Raw genomic sequence first — 22585 nt, 5'->3', positions numbered from 1 at the left:
TAGATATTAAGTAAAAGCTTCTGTTTCTTTTTGAAATTCTATGTAAAGTCATCTTCTGTGAGTGAAAGAAACTGTTGAGGGAAGGAAATAGGAAAGTTGAGACAGCATAAAATGCTTTAAATGGTTCAATTAAAAAAAAAAATGGAAGAGAGATTGAGTTAACCATGGTAGGCATGTTATATCAGTCCATACTCTTGTTCAGTTCAGGGCCAGATCATTTCCCTACACACAGATACACACACACACACACAAACAAACACACCAAGCAAAACTATAGTAATAAAGTTTAAAGTCATTTAGAGCAGGAAAACTAAAGGATTTTAAAAATATTCAAGCACACATTTAGCTGTGTTACAATGATTATGATGATTGTTTCTACTTCTACCAATCATCTAATGCTTGACTCTTACTCCATAATTACAAATAAATTAACATACTAAAGATGTTTTAGATGGACAATTTACTTGCTTTGTAATCAAAGATTCTCTTCTAATTGCTAAATACACTAAAGTCTCATCATCACTGGTTTTTCAATTACATGCTTAGTTAAGTCTTAAACAGCGTTAAATTGACTTTTCAAAAACAATGCTCAACCTGGCCATTTTCAAATAAAAACATAATAATAATTGATAAATGAAAAACTATGTAGTGTAAATAACTTCCAAGTTCTTTTGAATCCTGCATTTTTACATAGATGAAAGTATAGTTTCTTGTGAAATATCTGAATGGATAGCTAAGTTCCATAAGCAAGAAAGCAAATGTTTATTTATGTTGGAAGAGGTTATTCTGAATGGAAGAATAACACGTTTTACTTGTAATATTTTCTACAAATATTTTAAAATTACATTGGGTTGGGGCCAGGCAAGGTGGCTCATACCTGTAATCCCAGCACTTTGGGAGGCCAAGGCAGGTGGATCACCTAAGGTCAGGAATTCAAGACCAGTCTGACCAACATGGTGAAACTCCATCTCTACTGAAAATACAAAATTAGCTGGGCATGGTGGTGCATGCCTGTAATCCCAGCTTCAGCTGAGGCAGGAGAATAGCTAGAACCCAGGAGGCCGAGGTTTCCGTGACCAGTCTGACCAACATGGTAAAACCCCGCCCTACTGAAAATACAAAATGAGCTGAGCATGGTGGTGCATGCCTGTAATCTCAGCTATGGCTGATGAAGGAGAATCGCTAGAACCCGGGAAGCTGAGGTTGCAGTGAGCCAGGATCATGGCATTGCACTCCAGCCTGGGCATCAAGAGTGAAACTCCATCTCAGAGAAAAACCAAACCAAACAAAACAAAACAAAACAAAACAAATAAAATAAAATAAAATAAAATAAAATTACATTCAGTTGGAATTTTGACTGTTTTCCATGCAAAGCAGATACATATTTTATTTCAAAAAAGCTTTTCCATATTTTGAGAGCTAAAGAATTCATTATTCCATAGAAAAATCTACGTTTTGTTACCCAGCTTTCCACAAAAGGAAATATAAAATGAAGATAAAATAGGAGTATCTGACTTAAACTTCTGCTAAAAAACAAACAAATCTCTAAACCACCTGCTTTCCTTCATTTGTGATTTTCCTTTAGTTTTTTTTGTTGTTGTTGTTGTTTTGTTTTTCCATTTGTTTTATTGAAAATCAAATTCAGGAAGATTTCATGTTATTTTTTATGATTATATGACTTACTATGTAAAGACTATGCAACTTAAAACTTTTTCATAAAATAACCAGTGACACATTTTTGCTAAGAAAAAAAAAATTCTCAAAGATATGCATTGAAGATGTTGCTGTATTTATAGCATAGTTCTTGAAAATGATTCAATCTTGCTTCAAAAATTCTAGAAACAATACTTGTTAAATGAATTAGCATATTACCCAGCTTTTCTATATGAATTTATGTATTTTTATATATAGGATAATAAAGAGAATTTATGGCTTCAATTGCTGTGTAAATAGCTGGCAATACTAGAATTTTTCTTGGTAAAAATTAAGATAGATTAGTCATAAACCGAATGATAATTTACTTAAACATAAAAAAGTTAAAAGGAAAGTTGATTGTTGGTCTTTGATGAGCAAACAATTTTAAATATTTTCTTATTATTTATTATTATTTGTCAAATTACATTTAAAACACATGTAGTCACTGGAATATAAAATTTACAGTTTTTTTAATTCTGTAAGAAAAATGTCACTTCAGAGACTATTTTAGCATTACTGTGTTTATATTGAGAATGAGACATATATTTTTACTCAACTGGATTTTTAACCTGTTTGCTTTTTAATGATTTTTCTAATAATTACCATTTATTATTTATTTATCACATAACATACATTCGGTATCACTACTAATTCTCACAGCACGCAGTATGTTAGATATTATCATCTGAAATTGACATATAAAAAAACTGAAAAACTGAAAAGTTAAAAAATATATATATACTCAAAGTCAAAAGTCAAGAATATAGAGTAGATTAAACACAGACACCACTGGTTCCAGCACTCATGGAGTTTTACAATGCCAATAAAACTTAATGTGGTCGATTAAGATACTCAGATATTTTTAAATTGACACTCAGATATGTGTAAACACCCTTGAAATCATAACACATTTTCATGCATGTTTATTTTGGCAAATGAAGGTCTATAGCTTTCATCTGATACTATAGATTGTCCTAGAAATAAAGTTTAAATAAGCTCTATAGTGTAGCCTACTTTCAAATAGCTAATTAATGTAGCATTTATGATTTATTTGAACATGGAAAGTAGTTCCATCACTCACCAAAAAGTCTTTTGCCTTTTTAAAAAACATATTAACTTGTGTTTCACAAAAATAATAGATGGTGTGTATTGATGCCATAAAATTATCTTGAGATATTATAAATCAGGTGATACATCTATCTGTGTGTGTGTGTGTGTGTGTGTGTGTGTGTGTATATATATATGCTTCCTGAAAGTAAAAAGTTAACTTCTTATAGACAGTATTTTATAGATTTGAGACATGGGGTTAGAATCATGAACTTAAAGTTCCATCTGATTTGATGAGTAATTATTAATAATTTGATATTTTTCAATTTATGTGATTTGTTCTTCTAATACAATGGGAAGTACAACTTCTTATCCCTGTCTTCCAGGAATGTAAAGTGCATAAAATTATCCCTGAAGACCTGTAATTTGACTCTATAACACAAACTGGTACTAGATTAATAGGAAAAAAGGGCATACAAGTTTGTTATCTGCACATGTATGTACAGGAGTCATACAAAATGTGAGAACTCAAAGAAATGCCAGATTATTGATGCTTTTATACCATCCTGGGGTTACAGAAAGAATAGGGGCTTATAGCATGCCAAGACAGATTGTCAGAGGTAGAGCAGAAGAAGAAAGGCGTGGGGTAAAGGCAATGTTGTGCAGATGTACAGGTAGCAGCCCTCAGAAAGAACAGGTGATAGCCTATGGTAAATGTTTCTCTGTCAGATCTTAAAAGGTCTCAGACTCTCTATTAATCTTACAGGACCTTGACAAGGTGGGCCTCAGGAAAAGCCTGCTTGCATCTGTTGTTTATTTCACTTTATTTAGTCCACAGATGCAAATCTCTCCACAAAAGACACCTTTGTAGGGCTATTCTTGTCTGCAGGCCCTCTGAACAGCCAACTCAAAATATGTCAAAGAGGTATATTTTGGGGTGAAATATTTTTAGTTTCCTTTAGGGGTGACAATTAGATTAACATGTTTAAAAGATGTCCTGTTTGAATCATGGAAAATGAGTTAGAGTTGGAGGAAGACATGTATAAACAGGTACAGTGAATGTAGTTAAGAAGCTGGTTATGAGTTGAAGGAGAGAGAGTAGCTTTGACCAGAATGTTGATGCAGAGAAATGGAAAATTATTGAAAATTTTGGTAGGTAAAACTTACATAATTTGGTGATATTGTAAGGATTGGGATGAAGGAGTAGGGGATAAACTAAGGTGTTTCAGTTTTATAAATAAGGGTATAATTTCATAGATATAAAAACAATATAAATGTGATTTGAAAGTTCTTTAGATTGCTTACATTTGCCATGCCTTCTATTCCCTTCAATTATCCTTCTAGTTCTCAGTCATAGACAGAGCATGATGGTTATTATATTTACCATTTCCATTGCCACTTATATTTTCCATTATCCTCTCTCTTAGTCCATTTTTCTGAGAGGAAAACCTAAGATTGGGTAATTAATAAAGAAGAAAGGTTATTTGGCTCACGATTCTGATGGCTGGAAAGTTCAAGTTTGGGCATCGGTATTGGTGAGGGTCTCAGGCTGCTTCCACTCATGGCAGAAAGTGAAGGGGAGCAGGAGTATGCAGAGACCATATGGTAAGAAAGGAAGCGAGAGAGAGAGAGAGAGAGGGAATAGGTGCCAGAATCTTTTTATCACCAAGCTCCCTAGGGAACTAATAGAGTAAGAATTCACTCACGCCTGAGGGAGGGCATAATCTTTGTCCTTGAGGGATCCACCCCTATGACCCAAATACCTTCCAATAGATCCCACCTACAACACTGGGGATAAAATCTCAACATGAAGTTTGGAGAGTGCTATCCAAACCATAGCACAAATCATTACAGTCTGCTTTGTATGATCCCTACTCCTAACATACACATATAGGGAAAGGTCACCAAAGACATTACTGAAACTAAATCTAGAGGATAATTTTGAATTCACATTTAGACGTGTCACATATTTTGGAGAAAAAAGGCAGACTAAAACTCATTTTTAAAAATCTCGTATTAGTATATTTTTAAACTAAAAATATTAAAAGTACAGAAATAAATGATCAATGAACATGGAGGAGGAATTTAAAATGTTTTCTAAGAATTTCAGAAAATATTCTAGCAGGTAGGGGAAATGTTGGGGGAATATAGAGGCAATGTAGGGAATGCAGAGAAAGGTAGAGGAAAATGCAGGGACTAAATACATTAAATAAAGATAAGGAAAAAATCGAATGCAGCATAGAGGATCAAATTGAGATCCAAAGTCTCAACATCCAACTAGAGGAGTTCAACTTAGAATTAATTCTATATGGAGTCAACTTTGAGAGTTTAATAAAGACAATTTCAGACAAGAAAGATTCAGAAAACATACCATCTTTCTTAGTTGTTTACTTGGGGATTTTTTCCAGCAACATGAATAAATAAACCAAAAGAGAAACATGGCATTTAGGAATACTGAGCCAAACCAAGGATGTCATAAAGAGAAATTCTATAGGAAAATCTTTGAAGAAAAAACTTGATGTCTATCTGGTGGGATAAGGAGGCTAGAAAAAATAATACTAGATTAAAGGCTAATTACTCAAGAAATAAATGTAATCAGCAAGTGCAGGATTAACAAATCCACTGGATGAACAAGTCTTGTTAATCCACTAATGAGCAAGAAAGGAAATGTCATCAAATACACCATTTGGCTTTGTGGTAAATATTTATATGGCCAGAGTTATGTTAACACTTTAGGAGTTTGGAAGTTTCAATTATAGGAACAAAGTTATAATCTACTTTTACATTATGACATAGAGGTGACAGGAGTCTTCAAATGGAAGTGAAGGAGGGAGTTTTTTTACTTTCACCTGATAAAGTGTCTTAGAGTTATCTGAACAAGAAATAATAGCAAATATGGTGCATAAAGGTACAAAGCAAGCTAGGGTAAGAATTAACACTAGTGACACAGCTATAGCATGAGAAAGGAAGATTTGGGGTACTATAAGTGGCAAAACCCCATTTTATGACAGTTAGTTTATAAAAATCCTGTAATTATATAAGAAATGGAAACAAGCATGTTGCTTAATGACATGAATTAAACACCTTTTATCATGGAAAAGTGAGACTGGTAGGTTTGAAAGTGGATCCTTGCCACTCTTTATAAACACTCTTGTTAGATCTCATTTTTAATAATCATGTACATGCATACTTTTATCAATTTTTGTAATTATACAGAAAGTTTTAAAAATAAAAACATATTCGAATTTTAAGTGGTAATTATTTTATAGTATATTTAGATCTGATGGAATAAACTTTTGATCTTATGTTTCCAAAGAATTGTATTGGCATCCTTGCTTTTCAAAAATCTATTTGTCAGTGACTTCTAAATATATTAAGTCATATTTTGCTTACAATATATTACTACAACTATTAGAAAGTATGCCATTTTATCATTTTTTGACTTTGCCAACTTACGCATTACTTGTAACATCTAGTTTATTTCACTGTCTGACTACCACTACTAAGTGTCCTTTTCAAAGAATAGTTTGTTATTTTTATTCACATCACATGGAAGTGGTATTTTCATACATTCTTCAAGTCTTGTTAGGTGTGGGGAAACAGACAAAAAGAAAAAGCTCCTATTTTTAATGTGTTGTATTCTAACAGAGATTACTACCTAATTTCCAAATTCACTGCCCATTATTCAGTACCTGTTTTCTTAGGATAGATTTCTTTTGACCATAACCCCTGTGAAACTTAATCCTTCTTTGGATTTTCTAATCATGTTTTTCTGGTTCTGCTCTCACACCTTGGCAGGTATTAACAATACCCTTAACTTAATCAACCTTCTGGCTCAGCTACTTTTAAAACATAAGTTCCGCTTTTTAACCTTTTCTCCTCATTTGACACATCCTCCCTTAGTGACTTCTCAGTCACCGATGCTGTATATATTTTCTTCTCTGAGTGCCTGACCTACATAGAGGCATTAGGATGTGCTATGGGCATCTGAAACTTAACTTGCTGAAAACTAAACTTACTTTGTTTCCGCCATGCTCACTCAAGTATGCTTCCTTATGTCCTGAGATATCACAGTACTTGGCATATAGCAACGATTATGACATTTTTGTGCATGAAGGACCTGTCAAAACACATACTGCTGTGTCTCAAATGTAGAGTTTCTGATTCAGTAGGTCTAGAGTGGAGACTGTGAATGTGTGTTTCTGAAGAATTCCCATGTGCTATTGGTGGTTTGGCAACCACACCTTCAGAACTACTGGCATACAATAATCATTTAATGTTTGCTAGATCAATAATTACTATGAGTCAATGAATGCTTAAAATAGTAATATAGCTTAAAATTCAAACTTAATATGAATAAATGATAAGAAATTGTCATATAACTTTAAATTTTTAGTTTGAAAGGAAAAGGAAGATCATTTAGTCAAATACTCTCTTATTGTTGATTCATAAATGAGGTCTGGAAGGGTTAAATGACTTGTGTGAGGAAAAACAAATAGATTAGATCAACCCTGAGTTTCATAAAAAATAAAATAACTATATATATAACATTTGTACTTAGCTACAAAAGGATTAATTTTCCAAATTCAGAGATAGAGATAGAGAAGATTATGTTTTCCCTAGATTAGTAGGCCTTTGTATACAGGCACGAAATTCCCAAAAATGAATAAAATGCTACTAAGTTTCAGTGCTGTTCCTTGTATTTCTGAGATGCATGGAAAAGAAAGTAGAAATGAAGATTTCAGTGTGTCAGCTAAGGTTTCAGATTCTCACCACTCCAAGCAGTGTTCGAGCAAGCAAGTTACTTCAGAGAGATGTACATAGGCCTTCAGGCTTTAAACAGTTTGATGGACAGTCTGGTTATCAAAGAAAGTCTCATGACAAAGTGATATTTCATTTGAGGGTACTAGTGTTCAAAAGAGAATGTTCAAACAATATTTTTTTTTTTTTTGCATAATGAAAGTATGTAGGAAAAAATGAAGAAATGCAATACAATGAGTTGCTGTTTCTCATTAGATAGGTCTATTATCAATTACCAAGTACAATTACAATAATTATGGGCAGGCCGGGCGCGGTGGCTCAAGCCTGTAATCCCAGCACTCTGGGAGGCCGAGACGGGCGGATCACGAGGTCAGGAGATCGAGACCATCCTGGCTAACACCGTGAAACCCCGTCTCTACTAAAAATACAAAAAACTAGCCGGGCGAGGTGGCGGGCGCCTGTAGTCCCAGCTACTCCGGAGGCTGAGGCAGGAGAATGGCCTAAACCCGGGAGGCGGAGCTTGCAGTGAGCTGAGATCCGGCCACTGCACTCCAGCCCGGGCTACAAAGCAAGACTCCGTCTCAAAAAAAAAAAAAAAAAAAAAGAAGAAACCAATAATTATGGGCAAAGCTCAGGAGACCTAGATCTAGTCAGAGCTGTGTTATCAAGAAAATATTTCAGAAAATCTTTTCCATGTAAAATATATCAAATGTGTGTTACATGAGGAAATAATATTATTTTGACATCTTTATTCAGTTGTGTTACCAGCTATTAAAATTTGTACTCAAAACTGTCGTCTATACAATGAAACAAAATTTTTAAACCTAATTAATTTTTTTCAATGTGTGGTCTTATGACCCCCTGCTTTTGAAACACCTAGGGATTGTTTCTCAAACTTTAAGGTGTATATCTATGCACGTGAGTCATCGGGAGAGGTTTTTAAGATGCAAATCCTTATTCCATTGGTCTTGGATGAGGCTTGAAATTATTCTCTTCTAATAGGCACCCAGGTAATATCCATGCTTATATGGTCCTATTTGACTATCAAGGATGCAGGGATGCTACTTACAAACAAATTCTCTCTCTCTCTCTATCTCTCTCTCTCTCTCTCTCTCTTTCTCTTTCTCTCTCTCTCTCTCTCTCTCTCTCTCTCTCTGTGGGGGTGTGTGTGTGCACGCGCATGTGTGTATAAATATAAATAGGCAGATATGTCAAAAAAGCAACGCCCTCCCCAGATCTTAAAAAAATCACAGTTGAGGCCTACTTGTTTAAATGAACTTCAGTGTCTAAGCTAACTTTCAGCTATACAGTAATTTGGATCTAGTCTCACCATGATATTCTCCTAAATCCTAAATTGGAAGCCTGCTACACTCTCTTAGTTCTCAGTAATTTACAGGGCATCTGTGTTGCTGAAGTATGTATGATCTGCAAATACCTGCCAAGCTCCCTACCTGTCAATTCCAAATTTAATTAGATTCTGATCTTTTGCTAAAAAGCCTAAGATAAAAACTATTATACTCTCCATAGTTATAAATTTTTCTTAAAACCAAGAGCCAATCAATTTCATACTTCTTTCAGAACTCAATTTAAAAAATGGTATAACATTTTGTTTTTGCCCCATCACTGGCTTTTTTTTTTTGTAGTTACTCCCTTAAATTCACTCTTAACTCCCTTCCACAGTATCTTAGTTCTTTACAGGAAATGTTCACCTAAATAAAATGCCTTATACATTATGTAACACGAAATAGGTTCATTCGACCCGGGTTCCTTCATCTTAAAGGATTTCTTTTTTTTTTTTAACTGAGTATTCAAATGTTATTAAATATAGCAAATAAAATAATATGATTTCTCATACAGCCTAACAATGTTTTTTTAATTTTATTTTTCTTTCCTTACAGTATAAGCAAGTGGAACAATACATGTCATTCCATAAGTTACCAGCTGATATGCGTCAGAAGATACATGATTACTATGAACACAGATACCAAGGCAAAATCTTTGATGAGGAAAATATTCTCAATGAACTCAATGATCCTCTGAGAGAGGTAAGATTTATTGTCCTCAGTATCCATAATACATGATCATTGTTTATTTTCTCTCTTCATGGAGAATCTTCTAGTCTATGTTACTCTAAAGAAAAACCTAAACTTAATATTAAGATATTTTATCCTTATCTTCTTTAGCTTCTCACATATATGAGCTCTTAATTGTGGAAAAAAGTATTGGAAAATTGCTCTTCTATTTGTGATTCTCAGACTGTTCTCTTTTCTGTATTTCTGGCTCTTTAAAATTCCTTCTTGTGGCCTCATTGTCCATATCATCCCCATTTTTCTCTCCCTTTCTTATCAAACTGATTCTTCTTTTTGATTCCTATTCTTCCTCCAATCTTCACTTTCCTGGATCATCTCATGGACCCTGATAACAGAATGACTTGCCATGAGCAGTTCATTTCCTATTATCTCATTAAAACACTTTGCAACATTAATAACCACCTCTTTGCTTTGCATCATCTTTCTATTCCTCCCTAGAAATCTTCCTTCTTCCCACTAGAATATTCAGATCACTCCTGGAACAAAATAACTTGTTCTTGATTATTCATAGTTTTTACACTGCTTTGCCCTCTCCTTTCTTTTACTGCCAATCTTCTCAAAAGGTTTCTGTGTACTCACTGAATCGTGATTTGGTCTTAGCTTCTTTACCAAAGTTGTTCATTTGAAAGTTGTCAATGACCTGTCATGTTGAACTGTAGCTTCTACAATCCCTGCCTATCATGGGAGGGACCCCATGGGAGGTAATTGAATCATGGGGATGATTACCCCCAGGCCTTGTTGTTGGTAGTGAGTGAATTCTCATGATATCTGATGATTTTATAAGGGGCTTTTATCCCTTTTGGTTGACACCTCTTCTTTCTGCCACCAAGCAAAGAAGGACATGTTTGCTTCCTCTTCTGCCATGATTGTAAGTTTCCTGAGGCCTCCCTGGCTATCCTGAACTGTGAGTCAAATAAACCTCCTTCCTTTATAAATTACCCATTTTCGGGTATGTCTTTATTAGCAGCATGAGAACAGACTGTTTCAGTAAACTGGTACAGAGTAGTTGGGCACTGCTTCAAAGATACCTGAAATTGTGGAAGCAACTTTGGAACTGGGTAACAGGCAGAGGTTGAAACAATTTGGAGAGCTCAGAAGAAGAGAGTAAAATGTGGGAAAGTTTGAAACTTCCTAGAGGCTTGTTGAATGGCTTTGACCACAATGCTGATAGTGCTATGGACAATAAAGTCCAGGCTGAGGTGGTCTCAGATGGAGATGAGGATCTTGTTAGGAACTGGAGCAAAGGTGACTGTTATTATGCTTTAGCAAAGAGACCGGTGGCATTTTGCCGCTGCCATAGAGATCTGTGGAACTTTGAAGTTGAGAGAAATAATTCAGGGTATCTAGTGGAAAAAAAATTCTAAGCAGCAAAGTGTTCAAAAGTTGACAGAGCATAAAACTTTGAAATATTTGCAGCATGACCATGTAGTAGAAAAGAAAAAGCCCACATTCTGGGGAGAAATTCAAGCCTTCTGCAGCAATTTACATCAGTGACAAGGCAGTGGATGTTAATCACAAAGATAATGGAGAAAATATCTCCAGGGCATGTCAGAGACCTTCCCATCAGTCCCTCCCATCACAGGCCTGGAGGTCTAGGAGGAAAAAATAGTTTCATGAGCTGGGCCCATAGGCTGCCTGCTGTGTGCAGCCTAGGGATTTGGTGCCCTGCATCCCAGCTTCTCCAGCCATAGATAAAAGGGGCCAAGGTACAGCTCAGGTTGTGGTTTCAGAGGCTTCAGAGGCCCCAACCTTTGGGATCTTCCACATGATGTTGAGCCTGCAGTGGCACAGAAGTCAAGAATTGAGGTTTTGGAACCTCCACCTAGATTTCAGAGGATGTATGGAAATGCCTGGATGTCCAGGAATAAGTTTGCTGCAGGGACAGGGCCCTCATGGAAAACCTCTCCTAGGGCAGTGCAGAAGGGAAATGTGAGGTCAAAACCCCGACAGGGAATCCCCATTGGGGCACTGCCTAGTGGAGCTGTGAGAAGAGGGCCATCATCCTCCAGACCCCAGAATGGTAGATCCACCAACATCTTGCACCCTGAAACTGGAAAAACTGCAGATACTCAATGAATGCCAACCTGTGAAAGCAGCTGGGAGATGGGCTATACCCTGCAAAGCCACAGGACAGAGCTGCCCAAGGCCATGCGAACCCACCTCTTGCATCAGCATGCCCTGGATGTGAGACGTGGAGTCAAAGGAGGTCATTTTGGAGCTTTAAGATTTGACTGACCTGCTTGATTTTGGACTTGCATGGGGCCTGTAGCCTCTTCATTTTGGCCAATTTCTCCCATTTGGAATGGCTGTATTTACCTGATACCTATACCCTCATAATAGTAAATAACTTTCTTTTGAGTTTGCAGGCTCATAGGCAGAAAAGACTTGCTTTGACTCAGATGAGACTTTGGACTGTTGAATTTTGAGTTAATGCTGAAATGAGTTAAGACTTTGGGGGACTACTGGGAAGGAATGATTGGTTTGGAAATGTGGGGACATGAGATTTGGGAGGGGGAAGGGGTGGAATGATATGGTTTGGCTCTGTTCCCACCCAAATCTCATCTTGAATTGTAGCTCCCATAATCCCTACATGTCATGGGAGGTACCTGGTAGGAGGTAATTGAATCATGGGGCAGTTACTCCCATGCTGCTGTTCTTGTGATAGTGAGTGAGTTCTCACAAGATCTGATGGTAATATAAGGGCCTTCGTCCCCTTTTGCTCATCACTTCTCCTTGCTGCCATCTTGTGAAGAAATACATGTTTGCTTCCCCTTTTACCATAAGTGTAAGTTTCCTGAGGCCTCCCCCACCAGGCTGAACTGTGAGTCAAATAAAGCTCTTTTGTTTATAAATTACCTGGTCTCAGGTATGTCTTTATTAACAACAGCATGAGAATTAGCAATTCTTCTGAGCTGCTGGGACCACTTTTTATGCTGCTAACAAAACACAGATTCTGAATCTCTCCCTCTCTCTCTTTCTCTCTCTCTCTCTCTATATATATACACACACACACATACATATATGTATATATCTTTTTTTTTGACTTCTTTAACACTGCAACATTTCTGAGCCATTGGATTTTCATTCTGTATCTTTGAATTTATTATCTTTTATTTATATTACCTCACATTTCAATTCTATAAATTGTAGCTCTAAGTTCCTGCCTTAAACTTCATTTTCTTAAAAGCTAAATGATATCCCCTGCAACCACACATGTAGTAGGTTATGTAATGAAGTCATTTTTCTTCCATCATTAAGCCATTTTATCTCTAAAAGTCTCTCTGTACATTCTTTAGTTATTCTCACAAGTTATTTGGAATGTAAAACTTTAGTCCCATTTTGCAGCTTTTCTTTCTGTGCTCTGTACATCCAATCATCAAATGCTGTCAATTAACTTTAGTAATACATCTCACACTCATGCCTTTGCTTCCTTTCCCACTGCCATTGTCCTAAACTAAAGCATCTCACATAGACTATTTTCACTGTTCCCTTAGTTTGACTTCCAGCATTTGGTCTGATTTCTCTGACTACCATTTAAAATACCACTGTCAAATTAATCTTTTATTTACATAAGTTAGTCATTTCTCTGCTCAGAAACTTTCAATCTTTACATTATAAATTGAATCAAGTATAGACTCCCTAAGCTCATCTTCCAGTCCATTTATACTCTGACTCCAGCTAAATCTCCAGCTTTCCTTTCCCCCACTGCCATGTCTGTTGCAAAGTGGCCTACAAAAAAATTGTGCAACTTGTCGTTTTGAAAAAATAAGTTATAATTTCTTACCTTTAATACAAGTGTTCCATAAATGTCTCTCCTCTCTTGGAAAAAATTGAATTCAAACAATACTTATTTATTTCTATCTATCTTATTTGATTAGCTGTGAGACTGGATCTTATATCTCCTTTCTCTGGCCCTCAGTGTGCTTCGTCCATAATATAAGAGTGCTACTTATCCATTCTACCCATGTTGTTATTATTTTTTTCATATTTGTTTTCTCCACTCTTGTCTTGAAAGTCTCCTATGTGCAAGGAATATTTCATCTATATTTTCAAATTTTGTTAAAATTCCTAGTATATTTACTATAAGTTAAATAACAAATATTTGTATTCCAACTAATATCTTCACCAATTATGAACTTACCTAAATTTCTGTACCCACTAAAAGTTTTTCATATTTTTTGAATAGCCATAAGATACCAGTTAAGAGTTTTAAAAATATGAGGCTAAATATCTGCTATTGGTTAGTTTATTTTCCCTACAAATGTCTCAATCAAATTAGATTGTATAAATCTTTTTGCTTTGGGAAATATAATTGAATTTTTTATATTTTGTTAAAAGAAATAAATAAGCCAGGAGCAGTGGCTCATACCTGCCTATAATCCCAGCATTTTGAGAGGCCAGGGTGGGTGAATCACCTGTGATCAAGAGTTCGAGACCAGTTTGGCCAACATGGCAAACTCCATCTCTACTAAAAAATACAAAAAGAAAAATTAGCCAGGTGTGGTGGCATGCACCTGTAACCCCAGCTAGTTGGGAAGCTAAGGCACGAGAATTGCTTGAACCTGGGAGTCAGAGGTTGCAGTGAGGTGAGATCCACTGCACTCCAGCCTGAGTGACAGAACAAGACTCCATCTCAAAAAAAAAAAAAAAAAAAAAAGGAAAGAAATAATATATGAGATTTCAAAAAGATTGTAGAAAATGGAATTAAAAGATAAATGTAAAAATATTCACTTTATTTCTCCACATAAGCTCCATAAGCTCTATCAAGTTCAAGACCCTTTTGTAAGCAATGATACGAGCCGGGTTGTGCATCCCTAAAGAATTGAGGGTCCTGGGAATTTAACCATGTCAACGCAGTCTGGTTCACATTATTAACTGAAGAAAAATGGGTGCCCTTTACAGATTTTTTTAATGTTAGGAAACAAAAATAAGTCAAGCATAGACAAATTGAGATGATAAGGTAGATGCCTAATGATCTCCCATCAAAACTCTCACAAAATTGCCCTCGTTTGATGAGCAGAGTAAGTGGGAGCGTGGTAGTGGTGGAAGACTCTGGCGAAGCTTCCCTGGTTGTTTCTCTGCTAAAGCTTTAGCTAACTCTCTGAAAATACTCTCATAGTAAGCAGCTGTTATTGTTCCTTGGCCCCTCCAGAAAGTCGACAAGCAAAATGTCTTGAGCATCCCACAATACTGCTACCATAACTTCTGCTTTTTTTTTTTTTTTTTTTTTTTTTGAGACAGGTTCTCACTGTCATCCAGACTGCAATGCAGTGGTGCAACTATAGCTCACTGCAGCCTTTACCTCCCAGGCTCAAGTGATCCTCCCAGTTCAACCTCCTAAGTAGCAGAGACTACAGGCATGAGCCACTTTTGCTCTTGACCAGTCTGCTTTTGCTTTGACTGGACCACTTCCATCTCTTGGCAGCCATTATTTTATCATGTTTTGTCTTCAAGATCATACTTGCAAAGCCATGTTTTATCTCCAGTTAAAATTCTTTGAAGAAATGCTTCAGGATCTTTATCACATTTGTTGAAAATTTCCATTGAAAACTCTGCTCTTATCTGCAGCTGATCTGGCTGCAATGGTTTTGGTACTAACGGAGTGGAAAGTTTGCTTTCGTTTAATTACTAAGTCAGAATTGTGAAAGCTGAGCAAACTGAGATGTCTACGATGTTGATTATTGTTTCTGCTATTAATCATTGGTCTTCTTCAAATAAGGCAAAAACAGGATGAATTTTTTTCCTTGCAAATTGATGCAGATGATCTGCTGTTGTGGGCTTCATCTTCAACATTGTCTCATCCCTTGTTAAAATGAGTGATCCATCTGTGAACTGCTGATTCATTTAGGGCATTGTTTCCATAAAATTTCTGTAAAAGATTCTTTACAAAACAGTATCAGGAATAAAGATCAAATCAAAAGACAGGAAGATAAGGTAGAATGAAGGATATATTCCAAGAAGTCAAGGAAATGTTTTCTAGTTAAAATCTCATTGAGGGAATGCAAAAAGGATTTTTTACTAAAACTCTATGGAAACAACGCCCCAAATGAATTAGCAGTTTATAGATGGATAGCTCATTCTTCCATCCAAGCTTCAGTATAAATTGGATGTTTACTCCTACTTCAATTTTATAATTCGTATCTCTCTGAGAGAGGTTGTTTTAAAACTGATGTCTTATTTTTCTTAGTGCCTCAAACTAGATCCTATTCAGATGTATTGTAAGAAGTTTCTACAAATTTATTTTGATCAAGAAAATGGGAAATCCATTTTCATGATATGCACCTTCCATGAGCTTTTTGAAGACCCTGGTATCAGTTGTTGAGAAAAAATAAAAATAAAAAAAACTCTATCAACATGCTTTGCTCTTTAAATCTAAATCTTCTTGACAAACAAAGCAGAATTTCAGGACACTGGAACCAGACTGGATTCTCAGGGGCCTGGAGAGGTTCAAAGTAGAATGAGACAGATCATAGCAAGTAGAAAAAGGTAATCCAGCAGACGGTATCAGGAATAAATATCAAATCAAAAGACAGAAAGACAAGACAGATTGAAGGATATATTCTAAGAAGGCAGGGAAAAGTTAGGATTCCATAATAAAATCTCACTAAAGGACTGCAGAAAGTCAACAGCACAACTGAGTATAAAAATGAACCCTAGTAATGTGTACTCTTAAATGAGAAGTATTCTTCTATGCAGAAAATTATCAACGTAATACATAATGAAGATAACCAGAACATTTTCTGTGTCATGTGTGTTTTATTAACTATTCTTCCTAGCCAGGCACATTGGCTCATGCGTGTAATCCCAGTATTTTGGGAGGCTGATGCAGGTAGATTGCCTGAGGTCAGGAGTTCAAGACCAGCCTGGCCAACATAGCGAAACCCAGTCTCTACTAAAAATACAAAAAAAAAAAAAAATAGCTGGGAGTGGTGGTGGGCACCTGTAATCCCAGCTACTAGGGAGGCTGAGGCAAGAGAATCACTTGAACCTGGGAGGCGCAGGTTGCAGTGAGCAGAGATCACTGCATTGCACTCCAGCCTGGGCAACAAGAGCAAAACTCTGTCTCAAGAAATAAATAAATACACACATGAATTAAATACTATGCTTCCTCTTGCCACACCATAATTTACACTTATCTTCACTGGAAAAAAATGTCCACTTTTCACTTTTATGTGCATCCTCCAACAAACCTTTTATTTCCTCAATTCCTACGACCATTCAATTGCTAAATTGTAACTAATATTTTTTCTTTATATATTCAAATGCCATATTCAGGTTCTCAACATTACCTCAACATCTGTCACAACTTTTCTCCCTGGCTTGAATGTCAATTAGCTAAAATGCATTCCATTACAGAGCTACCATATTGATTGATATAAAACCCAAATTTGACAATGTAATTTTCTTCTTAGAACCTGCTCATGACCTCTTATTCCCTGCAGGGAAAACACCCAAACTTCATATGACACAGAGGCTCTTCATGGCCTGCCTTAATCTTCCTTTCTTCACATTAATGCTTCATCTATAGAGTATTATTGACAATTTCCTGGAAAATAAATGCTATTGATGGCCTTTTTGCCTTTCTTCTTGCTGCCCTATCTTCAATCCTTTCTACTCAGCTTACCTTCTACTTTCCTGTAAGCATTTTTACCATTTATAAATTACCTTTCCTCATTCATAAATTTTCTGTGACTGTTCTGTCTCTATCACAGCATTTATCATTTGTTAGTTGATCATCTCTTTAAAGACTATGAGCTTCTTGAGGATAGGAACTGTGCTTAATATCCTTGTATCTCTAGTAACCAGCATGCAGTAGGAAGTCATGAAATATTTACTGAGTTAAAGGTCTTCTTTAACAGAGTTATGAATGAAAATCATACTATGAATCATGACTGCTTAATAAAATGAGAGATCCTAGAAGTGGAAGCATGAAATGCTCAGTCAGTTAACACCTTGTAAAGGTGAAAGCAATGTTTCTCCATGTGCTTCCCTACTCTTCAGCTTTTGCTTTTCTAATGTCAGAATCACACAAAGGTCTAAGTTTAATGCTATACATAAGTTAACAGTTTATTTGAAGGGAAAAAGCATGAGTAGAATAAGAAAGTAAAGAAGCATATGGCAGAGAGATAACAAAAGTTATTACTAAAATAACGCTGAGTCTAAAAACCCAGAACTGATATTTGAAGAGAAGTTTAGCAAGAACGATGGGAAATATAACATCAAATTGGAGTATTATGTACCTACTACATTCGAGTCACAGTGATAGATTTAAAAAATGTCTGAAAAGTAGTAAAACACATCAATTCACCTTTCAAAAGCTGTGTTTCACTTGGGAGAGGAGGAATCAACTTAGGCAAAGATGTGTTTGGGTCACTGTTGTGTTGTTAGTGTCTAGAAAGTGCCTGGCACATAGAAAACATTGAATGACAAATAAATGCTGAATGAGTGAACTAGGATATCCAGAAGGGCAAAGTTCGATTATTCGATATGTATTTTGTGACAAAAGATAAAAATATAAGAATGTGTATGCACACATCTAATATACATGATTAGAATTGCTCATCATAAATTCAACTTTATGTCAACAATCATGTTATCTTATAGTATGACTTTTAACCTAAAATACTTCATTAAATAAGAAAGCTTATGAAAGTATTGCATAATTTGAGACATTAATATATAGTTAAGAGCAGTGATTTAATACAAGTCTGGGAATTCGGAAACTTATAAAAGTGAAGAATAGGTCATACCTTCAGTGTCTCACAAACTTATACAAATGACTTTTGCCTAAAAATAGAGAAAGAATGTAAAATGCAGTGGTAAAGAAAGTTAAAATTAGTCTATATTCATAATCAGTTAAGTCTATACTATGTTTTATTCATTTTATACCTCAGACTTTCCTTTCAATGTGTTTGAATACTATGAAGCCTGAAGATGTAAAATGGCAGTAAGAACTTCATTTGTGAGAACTCTGAAAGCTCTTACAAAAATCTCATACCATGCATATAATATTAATTCAGTTAGCTGATATTTCAAAAACACTACTTTATTGAAAGCATTCTCCTATTTTCACTTTCGTGGCAAAAATTAGGTGATTTATCTTTTTGTGTGTGTTAGAGACAAATTGTTGAAACACCTTTAACAGATAACTAGCCCATTCTTTTGTTCAAGTCTCAATACAAATGTTATCTCCTGCAGAGGCCGTCCCTAAGAAACTCATCCAGATTAGTTCCCTCTTAGTCATTCTCCATCAATCACATCAGTGTTTCTGTTGTATGTGTATTATTATATTGTCTTATTTGCCCTTAATATTTATTTGTTCATTCCCTGTTCTGCTATATGAACTCAGGATCTGAAAAAGCAAGGACTATCTTTCTTGACTTCCTCTATGACTCCAACCCTCAGATAGTACATATTTTATAATTACTTGGTGGAAAAAATAAATACATGCACATTAAATAAGGATTACCTACTTGGCAAATCATCTCAAAGAGTGACTGAGTGTTAAAGCTTAGAGACAGGATTTTGCCAAGAGAACAGTAGTGCTTGTGTTTATATGGATAACAAAAGTGACGCTCAAAACAAAGTGTTCTGTCCACAGAACTTTCTTAGGATCACTGTTGGTTACACTGTGGTCCATGTATTTTTAATGTATTACAAAAGGATGCTGGCATCTTTAGATTCCTCTGTGATTATGTTTGGTATATGCACTGTATGCCATAACATCTTTTTTTTTTTTTTTTTTTTTTTTTTTTTTTGAGACAGAGTCTCGCTCTGTCGCTGAGGCTGGAGTGCAGTGGCCAGATCTCAGCTCACTGCAAGCTCTGCCTCCTGGGTTTATGCCATTCTCCTGCCTCAGCCTCCCGAGTAGCTGGGACTACAGGCGCCCGCCACCTCTCCCGGCTAGTTTTGGTTTTTTTTTGTTTTGTTTTGTTTTGTTTTTAAATAGAGACGGGGTGTCACCGTGTTAGCCAGGATGGTCTCGATCTCCTGACCTCGTGATCCGCCCGTCTTGGCCTCCCAAAGTGCTGGGATTACAGGCCATCCTATTTTTTTACGTGAAAAATAGTTTCTTTTTAACTTTAAGAAGAAAAATACTTGAACTTTAAAAAGAAAAATATTCTCTTTTAACTTTCTCCATGTTTATGCATTAGTCGTTCAATGCAGAGCTAACTTGGAGGGTGGGGTAAAGATGGTGGGGTGAAGAGGAGGGTACCATTATAGAGAGTATACAAATGTTCCGTCTAATCAATCACTGTTACCCCGTCACATCCATGGAATAGATAGAAAATATTTTGGTTTTTCTTTTATATTGCTACTAAGGTGAGCGTTTATGCCCTCTGCCCCCAGTTCTTACGTTGAAATCCTAATCCTCAAGGTGATCATATTAGAAGGATAAGAGGCAGGGGCCTTTGGGAGGTAATTAGGCCATGAGGGTGGAGCCCTCATGAATGGGATCAGTGCTTTTATAAAAGAAGTCCCGAGTCTCCAACTCCCAGCGCGAGTGACACAGAAGACCGGTGATTTCTGCATTTTCAACTGAGGTACTGGGTTCATCTCACTGGGGAGTGCCGGACGATCGGAGCTGGTCAGCTGCTGCAGCCCGACCAGCGAGAGCTGAAGCAGGGTGAGGCATTGCCTCACCTGGGAAGCGCAAGGGGGAAGGGAGTCCCTTTTCCTAGCCAGGGGAACTGAGACACACAACACCTGGAAAATCGGGTAACTCCCACCCCAATACTGCGCTTTAGGAAACAGGCACACCAGGAGATCATATCCCACACCTGGCCGGGAGGGTCCCACACCCACGGAGCCTCCCTCGTTGCTAGCGCAGCAGTCTGTGATCTACCGGCAAGGCAGCAGCGAGGCTGGGGGAGGGGCGCCCGCCATTGCTGAGGCTTAAGTAGGTAAACAAAGCTGCTGGGAAGCTCGAACTGGGTGGAGCTCACAGCAGCTCAAGGAAACCTGCCTGTCTCTGTAGACTCCACCTCTGGGGACAGGGCACAGTAAACTAAGACACACAGACACCTCTGCACAGACGCAAACGACTCTGTCTGACAGCTTTGAAGAGAGCAGTGGATCTCCCAATACGGAGGCTGAGATCTGAGAAGGGACAGACTCCCTGCTCAAGCGAGTCCCTGACCCCTGAGTAGCCTAACTGGGAGACATCCCCCACTAGGGGCAGTCTGACACCCCACACCTCACAGGGAGGAGTATACCCCTGAGAGGAAGCTTCCAAAGCAAGAATCAGACAGGTACACTCGCTGTTCAGAAATATTCTATCTTCTGCAGCCTCTGCTGTGGATACCCAGGCAAACAGGATCTGGAGTGGACCTCAAGCAATCTCCAACAGACCTACAGCTGAGGGTCCTGACTGTTAGAAGGAAAACTATCAAACAGGAAGGACACCTACACCAAAACCCCATCAGTACATCACCATCATCAAAGACCAGAGGCAGATAAAACCACAAAGATGGGGAAAAAGCAGGGCAGAAAAGCTGGAAATTCAAAAAATAAGAGTGCATCTCCCCCGGCAAAGGAGCGCAGCTCGTCGCCAGCAACGGATCAAAGCTGGACGGAGAATGACTTTGACGAGATGAGAGAAGAAGGCTTCAGTCCATCAAATTTCTCAGAGCTAAAGGAGGAATTACGTACCCAGCGCAAAGAAACTAAAAATCTTGAAAAAAAAGTGGAAGAATTGATGGCTAGAGTAATTAATGCAGAGAAGGTCCTAAACGAAATGAAAGAGATGAAAACCATGACACGAGAAATACGTGACAAATGCACAAGCTTCAGTAACCGACTCGATCAACTGGAAGAAAGAGTATCAGCGATTGAGGATCAAATGAATGAAATGAAGCGAGAAGAGAAACCAAAAGAAAAAAGAAGAAAAAGAAACGAACAAAGCCTGCAAGAAGTATGGGATTATGTAAAAAGACCAAATCTACGTCTGATTGGGGTGCCTGAAAGTGAGGGGGAAAATGGAACCAAATTGGAAAACACTCTTCAGGATATCATCCAGGAGAACTTCCCCAACCTAGTAGGGCAAGCCAACATTCAAATCCAGGAAATACAGAGAACGCCACAAAGATACTCCTCGAGAAGAGCAACTCCAAGACACATAATTGCCATAATTCACCAAAGTTAAAGAAGGAAAAAATCTTAAGGGCAGCCAGAGAGAAAGGTCGGGTTACCCACAAAGGGAAGCCCATCAGACTAACAGCAGATCTCTCTGCAGAAACTCTACAAGCCAGAAGAGAGTGGGGGCCAATATTCAACATTCTTAAAGAAAAGAATTTTAAACCCAGAATTTCATATCCAGCCAAACTAAGTTTCATAAGTGAAGGAGAAATAAAATCCTTTACAGATAAGCAAATGCTTAGAGATTTTGTCACCACTAGGCCTGCCTTACAAGAGATCCTGAAGGAAGCACTAAACATGGAAAGGAACAACCGTACCGGCCATTGCAAAAACATGCCAAAATGTAAAGACCATTGAGGCTAGGAAGAAACTGCATCAACTAATGAGCAAAATAACCAGTTAATATCATAATGGCAGGATCAAGTTCACACATAACAATCTTAACCTTAAATGTAAATGGACTAAATGCTCCAATTAAAAGACACAGACTGGCAAACTGGATAAAGAGTCAAGACCCATCAGTCTGCTGTATTCAGGAGACCCATCTCACACGCAGAGACATACATAGGCTCAAAATAAAGGGATGGAGGAAGATTTACCAAGCAAATGGAGAACAAAAAAAAGCAGGGGTTGCAATACTAGTCTCTGATAAAACAGACTTTAAACCATCAAAGATCAAAAGAGACAAAGAAGGCCATTACATAATGGTAAAGGGATCAATTCAACAGGAAGAGCTAACTATCCTAAATATATATGCACCCAATACAGGAGCACCCAGATTCATAAAGCAAGTCCTTAGAGACTTACAAAGAGACTTAGACTCCCATACAATAATAATGGGAGACTTCAACACT

The 22585-nt window shown here is 37.1% G+C and overlaps 1 protein-coding gene across 1 annotated transcript in view; it reads left to right on the top strand.

Annotated features, from left to right (window-relative positions):
• The window catches only part of HCN1 (hyperpolarization activated cyclic nucleotide gated potassium channel 1), a 437736-nt gene that overhangs the window by 342047 nt on the left and 73104 nt on the right, over positions 1-22585 (top strand). The window contains exon 5 of the mRNA XM_050794764.1: positions 9402-9548. Coding sequence (XP_050650721.1) covers positions 9402-9548 — 147 coding nt within the window. The remainder of the gene's footprint in view (positions 1-9401; positions 9549-22585) is intronic.

Source organism: Macaca thibetana, chromosome 6, assembly GCF_024542745.1.
Source record: "Macaca thibetana thibetana isolate TM-01 chromosome 6, ASM2454274v1, whole genome shotgun sequence".
Classification (NCBI taxonomy): Eukaryota; Metazoa; Chordata; class Mammalia; order Primates; family Cercopithecidae; genus Macaca; species Macaca thibetana.
This window is presented reverse-complemented; position numbering and strand designations above follow the sequence as displayed.